General features: G+C 36.3%; 3 protein-coding genes across 4 annotated transcripts; all 3 read right to left on the minus strand.

The window, feature by feature from the left end:
- Positions 1 to 26: 26 nt before the first annotated feature.
- Positions 27 to 7,703, minus strand: LOC117916389 (probable magnesium transporter NIPA6). 2 transcript variants are annotated; one of them, XM_034832356.1, is made up of 9 exons: positions 7,354 to 7,703; positions 7,187 to 7,243; positions 6,539 to 6,629; positions 6,289 to 6,449; positions 6,074 to 6,201; positions 5,520 to 5,657; positions 1,518 to 1,610; positions 746 to 863; positions 27 to 649 (listed from the first exon to the last, which is right to left on the minus strand). In XM_034832356.1, the coding sequence occupies exons 1-9, from the start codon at positions 7,484 to 7,486 to the stop codon at positions 516 to 518; spliced, it is 1,053 nt and encodes a 350-aa protein (XP_034688247.1). In that variant the 5' UTR covers positions 7,487 to 7,703; the 3' UTR covers positions 27 to 515. The 2 variants fall into 2 exon arrangements, with proteins under 2 accessions (XP_034688247.1, XP_034688248.1); XM_034832357.1 differs by having other exon boundaries at positions 6,539 to 6,664; positions 7,354 to 7,445.
- Positions 7,704 to 10,751: 3,048 nt separating this feature from the next.
- On the minus strand, positions 10,752 to 13,494 carry LOC117916369 (annexin D8). Its single transcript, XM_034832330.1, has 7 exons — positions 13,403 to 13,494; positions 13,206 to 13,321; positions 12,630 to 12,775; positions 12,331 to 12,549; positions 11,983 to 12,195; positions 11,325 to 11,414; positions 10,752 to 11,132 (listed from the first exon to the last, which is right to left on the minus strand). The coding sequence occupies exons 2-7, from the start codon at positions 13,276 to 13,278 to the stop codon at positions 10,926 to 10,928; spliced, it is 948 nt and encodes a 315-aa protein (XP_034688221.1). The 5' UTR covers positions 13,279 to 13,321; positions 13,403 to 13,494; the 3' UTR covers positions 10,752 to 10,925.
- Positions 13,334 to 15,573, minus strand: LOC117916368 (cytochrome P450 94A1-like). The gene has a single exon (XM_034832329.1). The coding sequence runs from the start codon at positions 15,303 to 15,305 to the stop codon at positions 13,707 to 13,709; it is 1,599 nt and encodes a 532-aa protein (XP_034688220.1). The 5' UTR covers positions 15,306 to 15,573; the 3' UTR covers positions 13,334 to 13,706.
- Positions 15,574 to 17,812: the final 2,239 nt, after the last annotated feature.

Raw genomic sequence — 17,812 nt, forward strand, 5'->3', positions numbered from 1 at the left:
ATAACAAAGATAGATTAGAAGACAAATGGCAGATGAACATCATGATGTTTATTGAGCTACCACCAAATATTCTGCATCATGTGTTTGTTGCAAGGAAATACACCCAGAAAGAATTGAACACAAGAAATTACAACACCAAATTTTAATGGTACAGACACTGCTCGGCTTTCCTCGCTGAAATCTAGGTCTCTAGGTCACTGAGGAACCGATTCTACTTCCCAGTCACCAACTTCTCTATGGCCATAAACACTGTACATATGCACCCTGCAATGTAAGCATCAATTGCCAACCAAGACACTGCACATGGGAATTGTAAATGATGAAATCCCGCCAACTTGCAGGAGCCACAAAATAACCAACCGAACGAGTCTTGATAGCTTCCCATGATTCTGGCATTAACAACATTGAGATTGTTATCATCTCATGTCAGAGTTCTTAGAACTTTCACTTGGATTTCGCCCTGCTCTGGGTTTAAAGGAAGTGGGTGGGCTTTTTTCTGGAGTTTTTGCCCTCTACTAGTAAAGTTCTTGTCTTCTTAAGCAAATTTCATCAGGAGATACTAAATTTTCCTCATCATGCTTTAGCAATTCCCCGTTTCCACTGCAGAGTCGTGCTGACAATGAAGAAGATAGAGGTGGATGATAGATACCTGATTCCAAACAAATATTCATGCAAATAATTCAAGATTGAATATGGGTAAAAGTGAACATCAGAAAGGATGGGAATGCAAAAATTTACCACGCACCTCTAAAGGATGAATCCTCATAGTCTTTGGTCACATTCAATAAGATGGTTCCAGAGAGCACAACAATAAAGCCGCATATTTCTGATATGATGCTTCCTCCACTTTGACCATCCCAATCCTGAAATAACATTTTTCAACTCATGAGCTTGGTAGTCATATTGCAATTAATGATTCGATTAACTCTTGGCTGGTAGAGGAACCAGTTTCATTACAGGGTTGCTCAAAGATAAGCTTGGTGAGTTTTTGGACCAACTGTTTGCTTTGGGAAAGCCAGGTTCATAAAGAAAGATCCATCTGAGAAAAAAGGTGGAAGGTCCACAAAGCCTCGATAACTTAATCCTCCTAAGGTAGGCACCACTCCATTTTTCAGCCTATTAATTGGTGTAGTAAGGAGCACACCCATCAATATTTTCTTCCATCAAGTTCCAACCCTATAGCTCCTTCTCAATCCGAACCCAATCAATTCAAAATAACTTGCACTTTCTGCCACCCTCTCATAGAGTATTCTTGCAAAAGGCATAAATTTCATCAGCGGCCAGAAGGCTATGAGCCGAAACCCAGTTTATAAACCTGAGTTCAAGCCACTGCTTTGGTCAAAGCGTTATGGTCACCTTCAGAATTCATGTCTCAACTCAACAAGATGAAGCTAAGTTTGAGAAGCTGCCTTGTACTTAATAAAGCAAACCTAAAAAGGAAGCTACATTTGCTAAAAAATTATAGGTTGGAGGAAACAGCATCCAGCATAAGATGCCACTGATAAAGAAGACAATACCTTGAACATTATCACACTAGCAAGGATTGTAAGCGATGTGAACATGACATAATATATGGGGGATACAACTGCAGTGTTGAAAGTATCAAGAGCCTGAAACATCAGAAAAATGTTGTGAGAGAAAAAACTATTGATCAGAAAATTTATGTCCAGTAAGCATCAATCCATATTCAAGTGAAACATCCTTTAAGAATAGAATCAGAAGCTGAAGGCTCATGTGGCAAGGATGTCATTACTACTGCAATGGAATCAACTCTTGGTGGATGAATGGTGAGAAAGTATCTGTTAAAGTCTTAAAGAACAATTTGCCAATAAAATTATTCTGAAAGATCAACTCCAATATATTCAATTACAAAGTGGAATGCAGCACAGATGCCCAATTGCTTACTCTCTCAACATCAAACAGAAATGGAGCATTAAGCATCTTCTTCCTGATTTTACACATTGACTGTGTGGCTCTTTCAAGGAGAGGATCTCGCCATCTGGAATCTTGAAACAGATCAAGTGATACTCTTGCACTTACCACGACCACTTGGATTTGTTTTCTTGGCACACATTAAGTTTAATTTAGGGCCTGAACGCATGTTACTAGTGGTATCCAAGCAACAGTTTGCATACAAACAAATCCACCAGTCTCATTCATAGAGAAACAAGAGAGGACCTTGTCAGCTAGGGACTTTTGTAAACACAATGAACATGGAAATATGCTGACATCACATCTGTACAAATGAATTTGTGAAGCCAGACACTTGGTAGTGGAGCTAATGCTCATGATCTCAGCACACTTGAGTGCAGAATACATCCCATGCAGGCTTTTGAGAGACTGGCTGTGGGAAAACAAAATTTAAATTTCTCCTCATAAAAACTAGAGAACTATATGGCCACTTTTCTTGCAAACTTTGCTTTTCCCTTTCTAGAAGTGAAAAAAATTGCACCGTGGAGTGAACTAACAATGGACGAGCAAGAGTGGTTTCCCTTTGGATCAACCTTTGTGAAGGGAGTAAGAATCATTTCTCTTGGCCTTGTCCAATTTATCAAATCCTTTCCTGTTCTTTCCAGCCAAATTTTTATGATCAAAAGCTCCTCCAAAGGTCAAGGCCTTTGCTTGGTTAGTAGAGCATAAAAAGATAAATACCAATAATATGCTACAGTTGAGAAGACCCTATGAGTCTCTTAGTTCTCATTGTTGCATATTATCCATGGAATGTGGAGAATCAATCAACCATCTCTTTCTACATTCCCTATTAACATTGGAACTTTGGCACACGTTTTTCAATATAACCAAGATGGTTTGAGTTCAAGCCTAGGAGTATTTATGATATGAATCATATGATGACTATTTCATATAGAGGTTTGGAGAGCTCCATCAAAGGCAAGACCCTTCGCTTGCCTCACTATACTTTGGATTGTGTGACGAGAGAAATGCTAGGATCTTTGAGGAAAAGTGGAGAACATAAGAAATTTTGTGGGATCTACTTCACTTTAATTCCTACTCGTGGGCCTCTTGTACCGTCACTTTTAAAGGTGTTCCACTGAATGTTATTCAACTCAGTTGGTGTTCGGTTTTTAATTCAAAAGGGGTGGATAACTTTGAGAGATTTTGAGTCCAGTCTTGAGGAGATTTGTATATGCCTATGTGTATAGTCCTCCTTGTATAGCAAAACTATTTAGTTTTTTGTTTTATGTGGGGAGGACTTCACATCCTTCTCTTGTACTTTTTTCATATTTAATATATTTCATGTTTCTTATCAAAAAAAGGAAGTAAGAATCATGGTTGCATGGTAACTTTTGTCATGGAGCACATGCAATGATAAAGGTTGACATATATAAACGAATTGCCAACTTGTCTAGTTAAGGGTTTATGTGGGATCTATTGCATTGCACTATTTTATTTTTTTTGTTAATCGAGGAACCTTCCATGGCCAAGCCCTTAGGACTCTCCATGGGGACCCAAACCTCGAGGTGTTAACCGCCCACAACAACCAGTACCAGGTAAATTCAAGGTATCATCAGTGGCAGGATTCAAACCCAAGACCATGTGCCACTTACTGGGACCACACTTTCCAGTATTCACCCTGACCAACTGGGCTACCCTTGCGTGTCCATTGCATTGCACATTTGAGAGAGACATATGTGTAAATAGAAATAAGAAGAAAATGATGATCAAGATATTAAAGTAGGCATGTCTCTAAAGTTTGCCACCACAATTCATTTTTATTGATCCTTTTTTGGAGATCAAAGGTCTATATCAAGATAAATGCTCCATTCTTGATAGAAGCAACTCTCAAATCCATTGCAAAAGACCAATGAGTCTGACTCCACCAATAGACATCCTAATGACTGTTAAGAAGCTTTCCATCCTGATGAAAGTCCTTAGTAAACAACTTCTCAGTGATTACTAAGGGGATGTTTTAAGCAAGAACTAAAATGTTGACAGTGTTATCAGTGACAATACTGATGTTAATATCAACCTGCAGGAGTCCCACAGCCATTAGCACCCTTTTTGAGATAGAATGAGTGTACAAGTGAAAGTTAATAGTAAAACAGATAAATTTTCAGCATAACTCCAAGAATGGTGAAAGAGGAGATAATTAACAATTTGAATTAAATATTGAAAATGAAAGATAAACATGGAAAATATATGTGTGTTGTGTCATGTGTGTTAAGGGAGTGAGAGAAAGAGAGAAGCACACACAAGTACCCATATAAAAACCGTTTGCTAATAGACCATTCAATACTTGATTCTTACATCTAAAAGACACCATAAAGAAGGTATGATAAATTCACAAACAAGAAAATCTAATAGTGTCACACCAGACTATGAAGTCAAACTATTTTTTTTATCAAATTAAATTAACAAAACTATCTATAGCCATATTTTGTTAAACCCAGATAAGCTATACATACGCTCTTTGATTATAATATATCCTTAAACCTTAGTTTAATAGCAATAGTTTTTATTTCACAACAATTAACTACATTGCCCAAAATTTATGTTTGATAATATTTTATGAAATAGAATTAACCAAACATTTAGAAGCGCATGATCGTCATGATTCATTTATTTATTATTACCCTACTTCAAATACAGTTTTCAAGGAACTTTCGAGCCTATGGCTTGTAGCAGATGAGGCTATGCTGAGTTCTAGTGAGTTCCAAGATATTTGTATGGAATGGTAGAAAAAGAAGCTCAGAAGTACCCATGATGTTGAATTGGTGAGACTTGGGTAGATCCTGTCCATTGTACTTAACTAACAAATGAGGAGGCAGCTCTCCTAAACCATTAGGAAACCTAGTGTAGTAGAGGTTTTGATGAGACAACCACCCATTCTACACCTAAAATTTCGAATGTTTTGATTCAAGGTATAAAAGAAATTTTTAAAACTCCATATTGGTTGCAACCAGGTCCATGATTGGTGTTAGAACAAGAATTTAGAAGTAGGGATGAAAAGTTCATGTATCTGAGGAAGCATGAGACAGAAGTGCCTGGGGAACTTCAGTGAGAAACTCAGACATCACACTGGACACAGTACTGTAAGGACATAGAGGGGCCTTAATATGACAAATGTTTCACCATTATAATTTTTGGGAAGGGAATGTTGATCAAAACATGTCATGCCTGCATCTAAAATCTTCATCACTTAAAAAGAACCTCCTAGATTAATTGAAGTGTACAATGATGAAACCATTTTCCAATGAAGTTCATAAATAACAGCCCCTGAAGGTCAAGCTTATGCAAAAGCGAATACATTGAAAAAGGCAAGTTAGGAAAAAGAAATGCAAATACTCAGCCAGTAACCAGTTCGTCTGGTGATTGAGGTGAAAAATTTTAAACTATTTGGTCATCCTAATTTACAGAATTCTTTTAAACTCACAACAGATGTGCCTGCTTATGCTTTTGAAGCCCAACAAGCAAAAGTTATAACCACAAAGAGGAAAACAAAGCTTGTGCATGACTAATTGAATCATCTAATAAATTAGCAGTAGCACTTCATTACCAACCTTGTTGAGATAATTCATCTGTGTGATGACACAAATAGCCACCACCACCATGAAAAACCAAGTCTCCGGAAAGATTAACTGGTTCTTTCCCTCAAAGGTCAACTTCAGTGAAGTTCCCAGGGCTTTAACACTCATCACCTGCAAATTGACCAAAAACAAAATTCAGAAACCACAGATGAATGAGAATGCAAAAGCCAGTTCTTTCATCCAAATCATCCCACTTCCAGAAGAAATATCTAAACCAACTGGCCTTTGAAAAGGTCAAACAGGTTTTTTGAAAGGTCGAATCCCAGATAAAATAAAGTTTGGTTACTACCGAAAGAGAATTACCCTGTCAAAATCTAAGAATGTTAAAAAGCCAATCATTTCAAAGCTAAAAAAAATAAAGTTAAAAAAATAAGCTACAGACATTGAAATAGCCACAAGTTTGTGGAAGTTTACACAAGTTCAACGCTGAGGTTCAAAGAAAGGCTCAAAGTATCAACTTTGCAATGCTAGGTCAGAAAAATATAATATAATAAACAAAAGTATCACAGTAATTCCATCTCATTTACCGTGAGAGACCCCATCAATGAACAAATGCCGGTGAAAACTAGGACATTCGTGCTTCCACATTGTGGTGCAAAATGGAAGATGAGAATGAAAACCACCACGACCACAGAACCCACATAAAGCAGAAAAGCTGAAATGAAAAATTAAATGTAGTTTGTAATCAAGAGAGATTAATATGAATCCATAAAAATGAATTTCAACAAGGAGCAAAACTAACCTGTTTGTGTTGCCATATTCCATATTTCTTGAACAGATGAGATAGCACGCTCCTGTGGTGCATGGATAACAATTATGACAGAACCAGAAATGCACATAACACAGCCCAAAATCCCTAGTTTGTGCAACCTCTCCTTCAAGATAAAGTGTGCCAACACAGCACTGCAGCAAACCATTCAAAACATCATAAACCAACCAACAAGGTCATTCAAGTGTTAACTCATAAAGAAATTGAATGCACTACTGATTACCTGACAATGATACTTAATGCCCCAAGAGGGGTAACAAGAACAGCTGGGGCAAATGCATATGCCACAAAATTTGCAACCTCTCCCACAATCACTACATCAGAAATCATACATACAACAAGAGATGTTCTGCAAACAGTCAGTGAAGAACGAAAGTCCATGGTGAATCATGTGTCCTCACACTGGTTAAGAGTTGCTAACAGTGGCTACAAAATAACCCATAAAACTACATTCTAACCATTTTCTTTTGGTCGGTTTATTTCACCAATAGAAAGACAGATACAAAGGGAAAGGAAACCTCTTAAGAAAAAGGTCATCCTAAGCATTTTCCTTCCCCCTTCAATCTTTCCCAGAACCAAATACAGAAGTGTGACAGCAAAAAGTAAAAATGAAAACCAAAGAGAGATTAATTTCCATTTTGAAGAATTAATTCCTGATGTTTTAGCAACTACCCAAAGCATCAAAGATCATAAGCAAATCAACAACTACAATTCAAAATAAATCCAAATAGCACATTATGAAACCAAATTAAAATACCCAAACAGTTGAAGTTGTTGACATGATCATAGGGGTCCCAAACCTAAAGTAAACAAGAAAAAACAAAATAACCAAAACCCACAAATTCAAACAAACCCAATAGAAAACACTTACTTGTGATCATGCCCAACCACCATAAAGGCTCCAATAGATAAGCATACCCACCAACTCCTGCAGTATTCAAGCAATCAAACACATACCCAATTGAGAAAACCAAAAACCCATCTCAAAAAGAAAAAAAATCAAACTTGACAAAATTGAAAACACGCAAGAAAACTCACCAGCTCTAACCCCAGAAACAGCAGCTGCTCTTCTAAGGCCTTTCTTCTTGATGATGAAGCTTGCGCCTATGAACCCACTTGATAACAGTGCCAAAACAAAGCCCTTGAAATTGTTTGTTGAGAAACCCCCCATGTTGAATCTCTCTCTCTTTTCCTCCTCCTCTTCATTGAAATATCCCAATCACAGCCACTTCGCACATCATCACCTCATCAATCTTCTCTGTAATTCTGGTTACGCCATATGGGGAGAAAATCCTTTGTCTACAACCACCACACCTATTTCTTTTAAAAACATCAACCCGGCTGCTAAATCAGGACCATCCATCACGACCCCAAAGATCACATTGGGTTTTAAAGTGGGGTAGTATGGGTTGGCAGATGGAGACGCACAAACAGTTGGTCTGTCCGCCACTGCATTGGAATATCCCCCTAAATTCTAAAAACTCCAATCCCAGCACACCAAAACTTCTCAAGATTCTTTGGGTGGTTAAATCAGGACCGTAGATCACGACGTCTAATACTTTTTGTAGGGAATTTCAGTTGAGGTGGGGTTTGTGATGGAAGGTGATAAATGAGTTGGCAGGTGAGGGAATACAAACAGTTTCTGTGTGGGGGAGTGTAGTGGAATATTCCCAGAAAAGAAGGATCCAATGATGTGCTTAGTGGGCCAACAACAAAAGCCACACGTTTTGTGGATATATTTGTTTCTTTATGGGCCTGGGCCCATTTCATCATGATTAAACCCTATCAAAACACAAACTTTCCATCATTGGGGGTTTGAAAAATGTGAGATGTTTTCGGCTTCTTCAATTTTAATTTTGATTTTTAAGATTTTGTAGAGTAGATTATTTAAGCAAAAGTAAAATAATTTTAGAAGTATAATACTAAAAACGTTTTCAAGGATATATATATTATATAAATCTTGAAAAACGAAAACAAATTCAAAATAACATTCATATCAACGACAAGACCATGTTGGTGGCCTTGGAAAAATGAAAACAAAATAAGTCTTAATATGCGAAATAAGATTTAAGTATCCCATTGAAAAATGAAAAAAAAAATTAAAACAACTTCATTAAGGAAAAATGAGCCTTCCAAAAAAACACGAGGAATATTAAATCTTAACCATGTTATAAATTAAGATAAGAGAACCATTAACTAAATTTTTTTGTTTAATTTAATTTTACATCCCAATCCCAAAATTAATGAAAATAAGGCTTAAAGACACAAAAATAAGACTTAAGGACAAATTTAAAATAATATATTAACCCTTAACCATTTTAGAGAACCATTAAATTAACTTTAAGGACATGTGCCCCCCATTGAACAATAAAATAAATTTAAAATAAATGTTATCAAGGAAAATGAGCTCTCGAAAAAACACGAGGAAAATTGAACCTTGATTATTAATTGTTTAATATAATTTGACATCCCAACCCTAAAATTAATCTCCATGCCTAGAATGAAGTTATGACTATCACACTTACTCATGTTATTTCAACATATAAATTAAGTATTTAGTATAAAATTAGTATTAACAATCACCATCTTGATAAAAGAAATCATAACATGCAAGTCCAAGGAATCATTGGAATGAGGGGACATATTTTTAGTATGATGGTTGATATCAAGGTTGAAAGGAAATAAAATAAATAAATAAATTGTTGTCCTTCTAGCAAAGCATGTGAATGAAGCAACTCATATTTGACACATGAGGAGGTTGAGTAGAAGCTTTCAGCCATATGATTAATCAATTTCTTCATGATGTTATGAATTAATGAAAAATCAAAGAAAAAAAATTAAAAATATAAATTAATAGTACATTTTATATAAAATAGAGAAAAATTAACATACTTCATTTAAAATTACTTTTAGAGTTTTTAAATTTTGAGGTAGTAAGGAATGTTTTCATAGCCCAATGTTTTTAAATGGGTTTTAGTAGTATGTTAATAAAAATATTATTTCTAGCAAAAACTTCATTTTAATTTATGTTCATGTTTAATAAAAGCTTTAAAATACCAACGTTATATTTTAAAAATTATGATTTTGACTTATATTTCATTTTTCAGCTAAGCGGAACTTATCTCATTAATTATCATTTAAGAGGTTTAATTTATTTTAAGTTTTTTGGGTTTTATGGCTTGAATTCTCTTAAGTGCTGTGTTGTGTCATGATTTTGGTTTATTGACCAAATTTATATATTTATTGTCATTGATTTTTTATACGTTAAATTAATATTAACTTCATATATTTATTTATCAACACTTTATAACGTTGAATTCAACATTACAAATAAAATCAAAAAACCAATCTAAATCAAGTAAAACCCAAAATCAAAACTAATCGTATTTATTCAGTTTTCGATTACCGTAAAAACTAGTTCGATTTGAGAATTATGAGAATTTATTTTGTCAATCGGGTTTTCGACTTCCTTGTTTCTAAAATGATAAAAACCTAACCAAACAACATTCTAAGATTTATATATAATCATTCAATGCTTTATCAAATTTTTATATTAAACATTATTAAAGTAATTTATTATTCTTAAACTGTAGTTAAATTAATTTTTTTTTTAAATAAACTCAAAGTCTAAATTAACTTCCATCAAATTGATTACAACCAAATGAAATTGACATTAATCAAGTTTGATTTAGTTTGATTTTTTTTATTATTAGAATGTTGGTTCAGTTTTAATTCAAGCATAAATTGATCATATCGGTCTAGCTTATTTTATTTTTTATTTTTATTTTCCATAAACCGACTAAATGACTTCCTATTTTTGTCTTGTTTGAAATTGTTTTTGTTTTTGGCTTTAACTTGAAGTTGTAACTAAAGCCAAAAGTTATCATTTTTAAGCCGTAATATTGGCATTATAAATTTTTTTATTAAATATTAAATATTTATTTTTGGATAAATCAAAATGAAACTTTTGTAAAAAAGTATTATTTTCTTGGCTTTTATATCAACTTTTTCTTCTTCTATGCTCTTTGAACAAAATTGGTCAAACACAAAAACTCTTATTAAATTTAAAAAGAACAAAAAAAATTAAAAATCTTAGAACTCAATCCCGACAAGGTATAGTTTAAGCTTTTAGGTCATAATTCTATACCTTACACATATTTGAAATACCAGTAGATGGTATTTGTTTTTTTTTTACTTAATTCTAAATAATGTTAAGTATTGATAGTTTGTTTTTCTAATATTTTATTTATATTAAGTATTAAAAAATAAAAAATAAAAATTAATATTATTTTTTTATTTTAAAAAATAAAATATTTAACCTTTTTCTATTCAACAAAAAAATTTATAATAAAAAAAAAACAAATGACTTAAAACTTGAAAATAAATTGATTACTTTCAACAAAAAACTAAATAAAAAAAAAAAAAAAAAAAAAAAGTAACAAACACCCTCTTATTCTATTTCCTATTCATGATTAGATTATTTCCATTATGATTTCCACTGCTAATAACAAGAACGAATGCTATGAGAAATTAAGCATAAAACAGAAACAGTAGAAATCGAATTGAAGAATCCCATTAAGCAGTACTCAGAGCTGAAGAGGATTAGAAACCTAGAACTCTTGATTTCCCAGCAAGGTGAGAAGAAATGCCTTGTAATCTCCAGTGGTCTCACTGGATACTGCATCATCAAGAGACCTGCTGTTTCTCTCCAAATACAGCTCCTTCATCTCCTTCAAGTCCTTTTCTGCACGTGTGATGATCACGCGGCTGAGAGTGTCTTCATCTGTTCCCATGTTATTGATCACATTGCACAGTACCTGCTCAATGCAGTTAACTTGAATTAGAATTAATTATTTGATAGTAATTCTACCAAACGCTTTTAATATTTCTAACACTTAAATATTGTTATCAAAAAACACTTCTTAAAATCATATATTGTCAAACAACCGGCCTCTTAGTTTCGGGTTTCTGATTTTTTTTTTTTTCTCTAGAGTGATGATATCTCATACCTTTTGTAAGTACTTTTTCGGGTTCCTGACGCATCGAATGGCAGCACGCAATGCTGCTGAGAATTCGTCAGTTGGGTCACCACGTAAACTCTGTAAATGATTAATCAACCACATATCAATGCAGATCACACTAGAATGTGATACAATTTCAGTTAAATTATTTGTTCTTGACTAAAACTTATTCATAAATCATTGGATGTAACCATCCGCTCCTAGGGGTGTGCATATTGCCTAATTTGGAGGGGACTTCATGGTTTTAAAATAAGTATACAAAATCAAGAGGAGAATAACTTTTTTCCTTAGAATTACGGAGGCCAAACAAACAGACACTCTTCATGGGGCGAAAACAAACCCCTACATCATGGTTAAGGATCAACCCTAATATTATTTATAATGTTTTCATTATGTTTCATAGAATTACGGACCAAATAGAGAAACTGCCCTCACTAGGGCCAAACATACATATTCCTTTCATGAGACCAAACAAACCCAACATCGAGATAGGAATCGATTTTGATACCATTTAAAATTACTCATTCTCAATTGTGTAGATATTGTCTACCTTAAAATCAGAGGACTCACGGTTTTAAAGCACATCTACAAAATTAAGAGAGACTCATATATTTATAGTGACATGAAACATTGTATCTTGATATACCTTGGTGATGGATGTGCCATGAATTTGCTTGTAGTTGTTGAAAGTTGCAATAAGCTGTGCCTTGCTCCTTGTACTCAGTATTCTGATAATCTCCTCACCCTTGAGAGCTCCCCCTTGTATTTCATCCCCAAGAATGTTGGCTTCTGAATGTGCCACTCCCTCATCAATCTCCTCACCCTCATATCTATAAACGCTCACTACTGCAATCAGAAGCTGCACCAAATCCATGATACCAAATGTTGATTTCAGGCTGATAATTAGTACAATAAAAGAGTAGCGGCTAAAACTACATATGCCAGTGTGCTACTTTTCCAGAATTATAATCAGGGTTTGAACTTTGAAGCATACCCTTCGCATGTCACCTGTGGTATGTGAGGCCACATCTTCTTCAAGGGAACGCTTGTAGAGAAACTGGTAAGTACGCTTCACTGCCAAGAGCTCTTCTGGAGATTTCATGTATGCAGTTTCAAGAATTACCCGATAATCAGGTCTTGCCTTCTTCAATGCTTCATTAGCCAGGACAGTATCACGTTCAACAGGGTCCAAAATCCAGTGGCATATAGCCCTCTATCAGATTGATTATAGAATTAGCAACAGAGACATATCGAAGTCATATTGTATAAGTTTAAGTAATGTTGAATACAGACCTCAAAGTCGCCAGAAAGCTCAGATTTAAGTTGTTTGGTGAGATCCTCTAGATAAATCTCTTGATAAGCCAGCCTGATTTGCTTCCTTTGAGCTGCATTTCGGTGACCTAGTATTGATATTATGGCCTTCTCATCTGTACCCCATCCTTAAAAAAAATGTCCAAAACAAGAACAACGAACTTTTAATGTAATTAGCAAATGACTATCAGGAGAAAATGTCACTGTAATGACCTCCTCGCATAGATATTATTCGTTTTAGACCTAATGGATTCTCATGACTTTAAAAATATGCATACACAATAGGGAATAGCTCATACATATACAATGTTAAAAACCTGTTTCTTTTATCTGAAGTAAGAAATCACAATCACTTCTCATGCAGACAGACGTCCTACTTGTATCCCAAGATTACATCAAAGTGGATCGGTTTTGATACCATTTATGATGACCCATGTCCTCCCCGCATAGATATTATGGGTTATAGCAAATAATATATATAGAGGAAACCGGGTGGTCAATACGGCTACTAAGAAAGAAAGTGAAAGAAAATAATGGTGAGATAGTATAGAAAAGTACCTTGACAAGCCCTGTTGATAGCGAGCGCATCTTCACCAGGAGAAAAGTCCTCAGGAGCAACCAGTGTAGCCATTGTTTTGATTCACCACATTTTGCAATTTTCTTTCGATTTTATACTGGCCAAGACGTTGATAATTAATGGAAAAGCTGTTTCAAAATTAATGAACCCATTGGAACGTAAGGAGTTACAAACTTACAATAGAGCATCAGCACTTGGCCACAGGCTGTTACATTTGATGCCAATACGTCGAATAATACTTTTGTAAACACTCCCAAAATTTCTTTTCTTTTCTTCTTTGGGCTCCGGACAAATATTGGGCTAGCTGGATCCTTGGTTTCAGCCCAAATGGCTTTATCTTAGGCTTTTTGTAAATGGTCCTCTTCTGACGTGTAACACGCCATCTGTCACATCGATATCGAATATAATGCATTACAAATACGTGTCCGTTACAGAGCTGGTGGCACGTGCGCAATCACGGGGATCTAACAAAAGTCGATGAATTATGTAGTGGAAGTGGAAGAGGAGGTGGCGTTGGGCTGTCGCCGTCTCTTCACCCGTACAGGTAGGCCACCCCTCATCTTAAGGACAATGGATGGGGTGTAAGGCGGGTCTGCCATCTTCCCTGCACACCCACCCCCATCAACGGCCACTATCTCAAACTCACGCATCACGCTTGCAGCAATCGACTTCATCTGCACATACGCCATCTCCTTCCCCAAACACGCCCTGGGCCCGCAGTGAAACACCGGAAACCGAAACTGATCCGACGGTTGAAATCGTCCATCATCATCCAACCACCTCTCCGGTCTATACTCTCTACAGTCAGGACCCCACACTTGATGCATCCTCCCCATCGCATAAGCTGAGTAATCAGCAAACCACCCTTTACGCACGTGAGTCCCATCTGGGAGAATGTCATCATCTACCGCTAATCTCGAATCAATTGGCACGGGCGGAAACAGACGCAGCGACTCTGATATGGCCGCATGCAGATAATTTAACCCCTTCAGATCGTCATAGCTGAATATCACCGGCGACGTCGCCGGTGCCGGAGATGCCTCTGATAGTTCCGCCAAGATCAAGCCCTCGCATCGAGGGTTTCCGGCCATCAGCCAGAAGAACCACGTCAACGCTGTTGACGTGGAGTCCTTGCCGGCGAGTATGAAGCTTATAACAATGTCCCTCAAGAACTTCCTCTTCTGTTCTTGATCGTCAAACCCTAAGCCGAAATTTGAGCTCGAGGACATGAATCGAGATAGCAAATCCAGGTTTCCACAATCTCCTGAGCCGATCTGATCTTCTTTGGACTTGAGGATCATATTAGCGTATTCGTTGATTATGCCAACCGCTTCCTTCAATCGTTTCTCAGAACCTATATTGAAGAATCTCTTGATCTTCCATATCACATGGATGGGTACCAAGGATCGTGATGCACTGATCTCCACGGCATCATCGAACGCCTGAACAAAAGATAAATTCAACGAATTTTCACCTACTGCTTCAGAGCTCAAACATGTAGGATCGGCACCAAATGCAAGATTACAAATGTTGTCGAACATAGCCTTCCGCAGAACGTCTTGGAGATCGATGACTTGGTTGTTTTCACATGCAGAAGAGAGGAAGGGAATAAGGCGAGTGGAGAGTTCGGACTGGACTGTGTCTGAGATGAAGTGTTTGAGAGACTTGGTGTTGAATTCGTGGCTGGAGATCTTGCGTTGGACAGTCCAGAGGTGGCCATCGACGTTAAAGATTCCATCTCCAAGGAGTTCATGAAAGAAGTCATGGAAGCGGGAGCCTTTGATGTAGTTGGGGAAGTTGGAGACGAGGAGGTGGTTGACGTTGAGTGGGTTGGCAGTGCAGACGCCATGGGAGGCGTTGAGGAAGGTGCTGACTTGGAGAGTGAGGGAAGGGGTTCTAGAAAGCATGTCAGCAACCCAGTCGTGGAAGCGGTGGCGGTTGCGGAGTAAAGCGATAAGGTTTCCGATGATGGGGTATGAGTGTGGACATGAATTTTTGGTGGGAGGAGAACGGAGAGAACGGAAGAAGATGAAGGAGAGGCATAAACAGAAGAAGAGAGCAGCGGCATTGAGATCCATCATTAACAGCTCTTGAGATCCACTGTGGAAAAATGGTGGGAGGGTGTTGAGGAGTATGTCCTTGGTTTATCTTTTAACTTGTGGCTCAAATCAGTAGAAGGAAGATGACAACTTCAAGCATTTTGACCGGTCAATCAGTCGTTCTCAAAAAAATCTTCCATTACTCGGGCATGAACACGTTGTGGGCCAAGGAAGAAAACCACAAAAGGGAAAATAAAGCAAAAAAAAAAGAAGAAATTGGAATAAAGGTTTGATCCTGTCACAAGTATTCACCAATCCTAGATGTTATGTCACTCTTTTTCTCTTGTTCTTTGACTCTTTGTTGTTTTCCACGGAATATTTAATTCTGCCTTGAAAAAAATTCATGATTTATTTGAAAGAAAAAAAAAAATTCTAACAATTTATATGATTAGAGAAATCTTAAATTATGAACCCTCGATGAAAACACTAAAAGTAAAAGTGTCAAATAGTTGCAATAAATCTGCATCACCTCATTTTAACTCCCTTTTTTCTTTTTAGCAAAAGACACTATTAGGATCCGGATGAAAGAAAATTTTGGCAAAGACTCTTAATTACAAATAATTTTCTAAAAACTACTTTCTATATCATGGTGTCAAAATAGGATATGTGGTATAAAAAATGGAGAATTGATTCTCTTTTTCCTAAAAAGAAAAAAGAATTATTGGAGATCCTATGGTGCTTACCTTCAAACTCTTTGTTTAGGTATCATATTCCTACTTTGTTTCTCTATTCATTTTCATATTCCTATTTAATGTAAATAATCCTAAGATTGAAAAATGAAGAATAAATCAATGTTTTCAAAATCGGATCGATCATCACAGTTCACTCAGACATCTGTGACGTCATAAATATATATTTTTATAAATTATTAAAATTTAAAATAATTATAAAAATAAAAATAATAATTTATATATTATTTAAAAATTAAAAACAAAAAAATTAGTTTCAAATTTAAAATTTAAATTAAAAATATAATTTTAATTTAAAATTTTAAAATCAGAAATTTATTTAAAATTGTAATGTTTTTATTAATTTAAATTAAAATCATAAGTTTTAAATATGAAGTAGAAAAATAATAAATAAATAAAATAATAGTGAGATGAGGTATAAATTAAAAAAAAAAAACAAATTCAGGAAAAAGGGAGGAGAGGGTTGGACAAAAGGGGAACAATTTTTCACTTTTTTGCTGTGTCCGTTCCGGTGAGAGAGGGGGATTTTTGCAGTGTGGGGGTTCCAATCGCTGGGAGGAGGGTGGATTTTGCAGTGTGGGGGGTTCCAGTCGCTGGGAGGAGGGGGATTTTGCAGTGTGGGGGTTCCAGTCGTTGGGAGGGGTTCCTGGGGGTCGCGTGGGGTGGGGTTTCTAGCGCGGGGGTGTTTCGGCGGGCAAAAAATTGAAGCTTTTCCAGCAGGGGGTTCCGACGGGGTCATGGGAGGGCGGGGTTTCCAACATGAGGGTGGGTTCTGGCGAGCAAAAACGGGAAGCTTTTCCAGTGCGTGGGTTCCAGCGGGGTCGTGGGAGGGCGGGGTTTCCAACACGAGGGTGGGTTCTGGCAAGCAAAAATGGGAAGCTTTTCCAGTGCGTGGGTTCCAGCGGGGGAGGGGGGTTGTGTTTTCCAGCGCAGGAGGGTGGGGGAGGTTTCCAGCGGGGTTGCGGGGGTCTTGCCGGCGAGAGATGGCGACAGTGGAGGAAAAAAAAAAATTGAATCGGACGGTTCCTTCGCCGGTCGCACCACCTGTTTAACCAGTCCAATTCCGGTCTAACCTCTTTCCAGTCCAATTGACCGGACCGGAACCGTGACGGGTCGACGATCGGACCGATCAGTCCGTTCGATTTTTAAAACCATGGAATAAATACGAAAGAAATTTTCTTTACTTGATTTTTAAATTTTCTTCGAATTTTTTCTATTTTGCACCTTTAACTATGAAAAAGGAAAAAGGGCTCGATAAATTTGAAAGAGAAATAAAATATCAATTCATCAATGGAAACACAAAAAAAATAAAAAAAAAGATTCAAACACTTAAATTACTCATACAACAAATTAGTAATTCATTGCTCGAGTCCACTCAACCATCAATGGAAACCAAAAAAAAAAAAAAGGGTTTGAACACTCATGATTTGTATGAAAATATGAAATTGGATCATGAAATTAAAAACATAATTTTTATCAATTGGACCAACACTTCCAATTGAATAGAAAAGCTGATTTCTAACTGCAAGTAAATATTCAATTTTAAGTTTGTTTGTAAAGGGGAGATTAAAACAAACTAAACAAACTAGCTAGTAAACGATGTTTTCAGTTTACTAGAGACATCGGAATATTATTTTAGTTTGATGGAAATAAAATGTTTTTCCTCTATATTCTCTCACACATACAAAATAAGTCTATCTTTTTTTTTTCTACTCATATTCCAACAAAAAAATAAAAATATTGAAATTGACCACACTATCCAAGACCAAAATATTCGGAGGACTCTTCTGGCCAAACATA

The sequence above is a fragment of the Vitis riparia genome, chromosome 6, assembly GCF_004353265.1.
Source record: "Vitis riparia cultivar Riparia Gloire de Montpellier isolate 1030 chromosome 6, EGFV_Vit.rip_1.0, whole genome shotgun sequence".
NCBI lineage: Eukaryota > Viridiplantae > Streptophyta > Magnoliopsida > Vitales > Vitaceae > Vitis > Vitis riparia.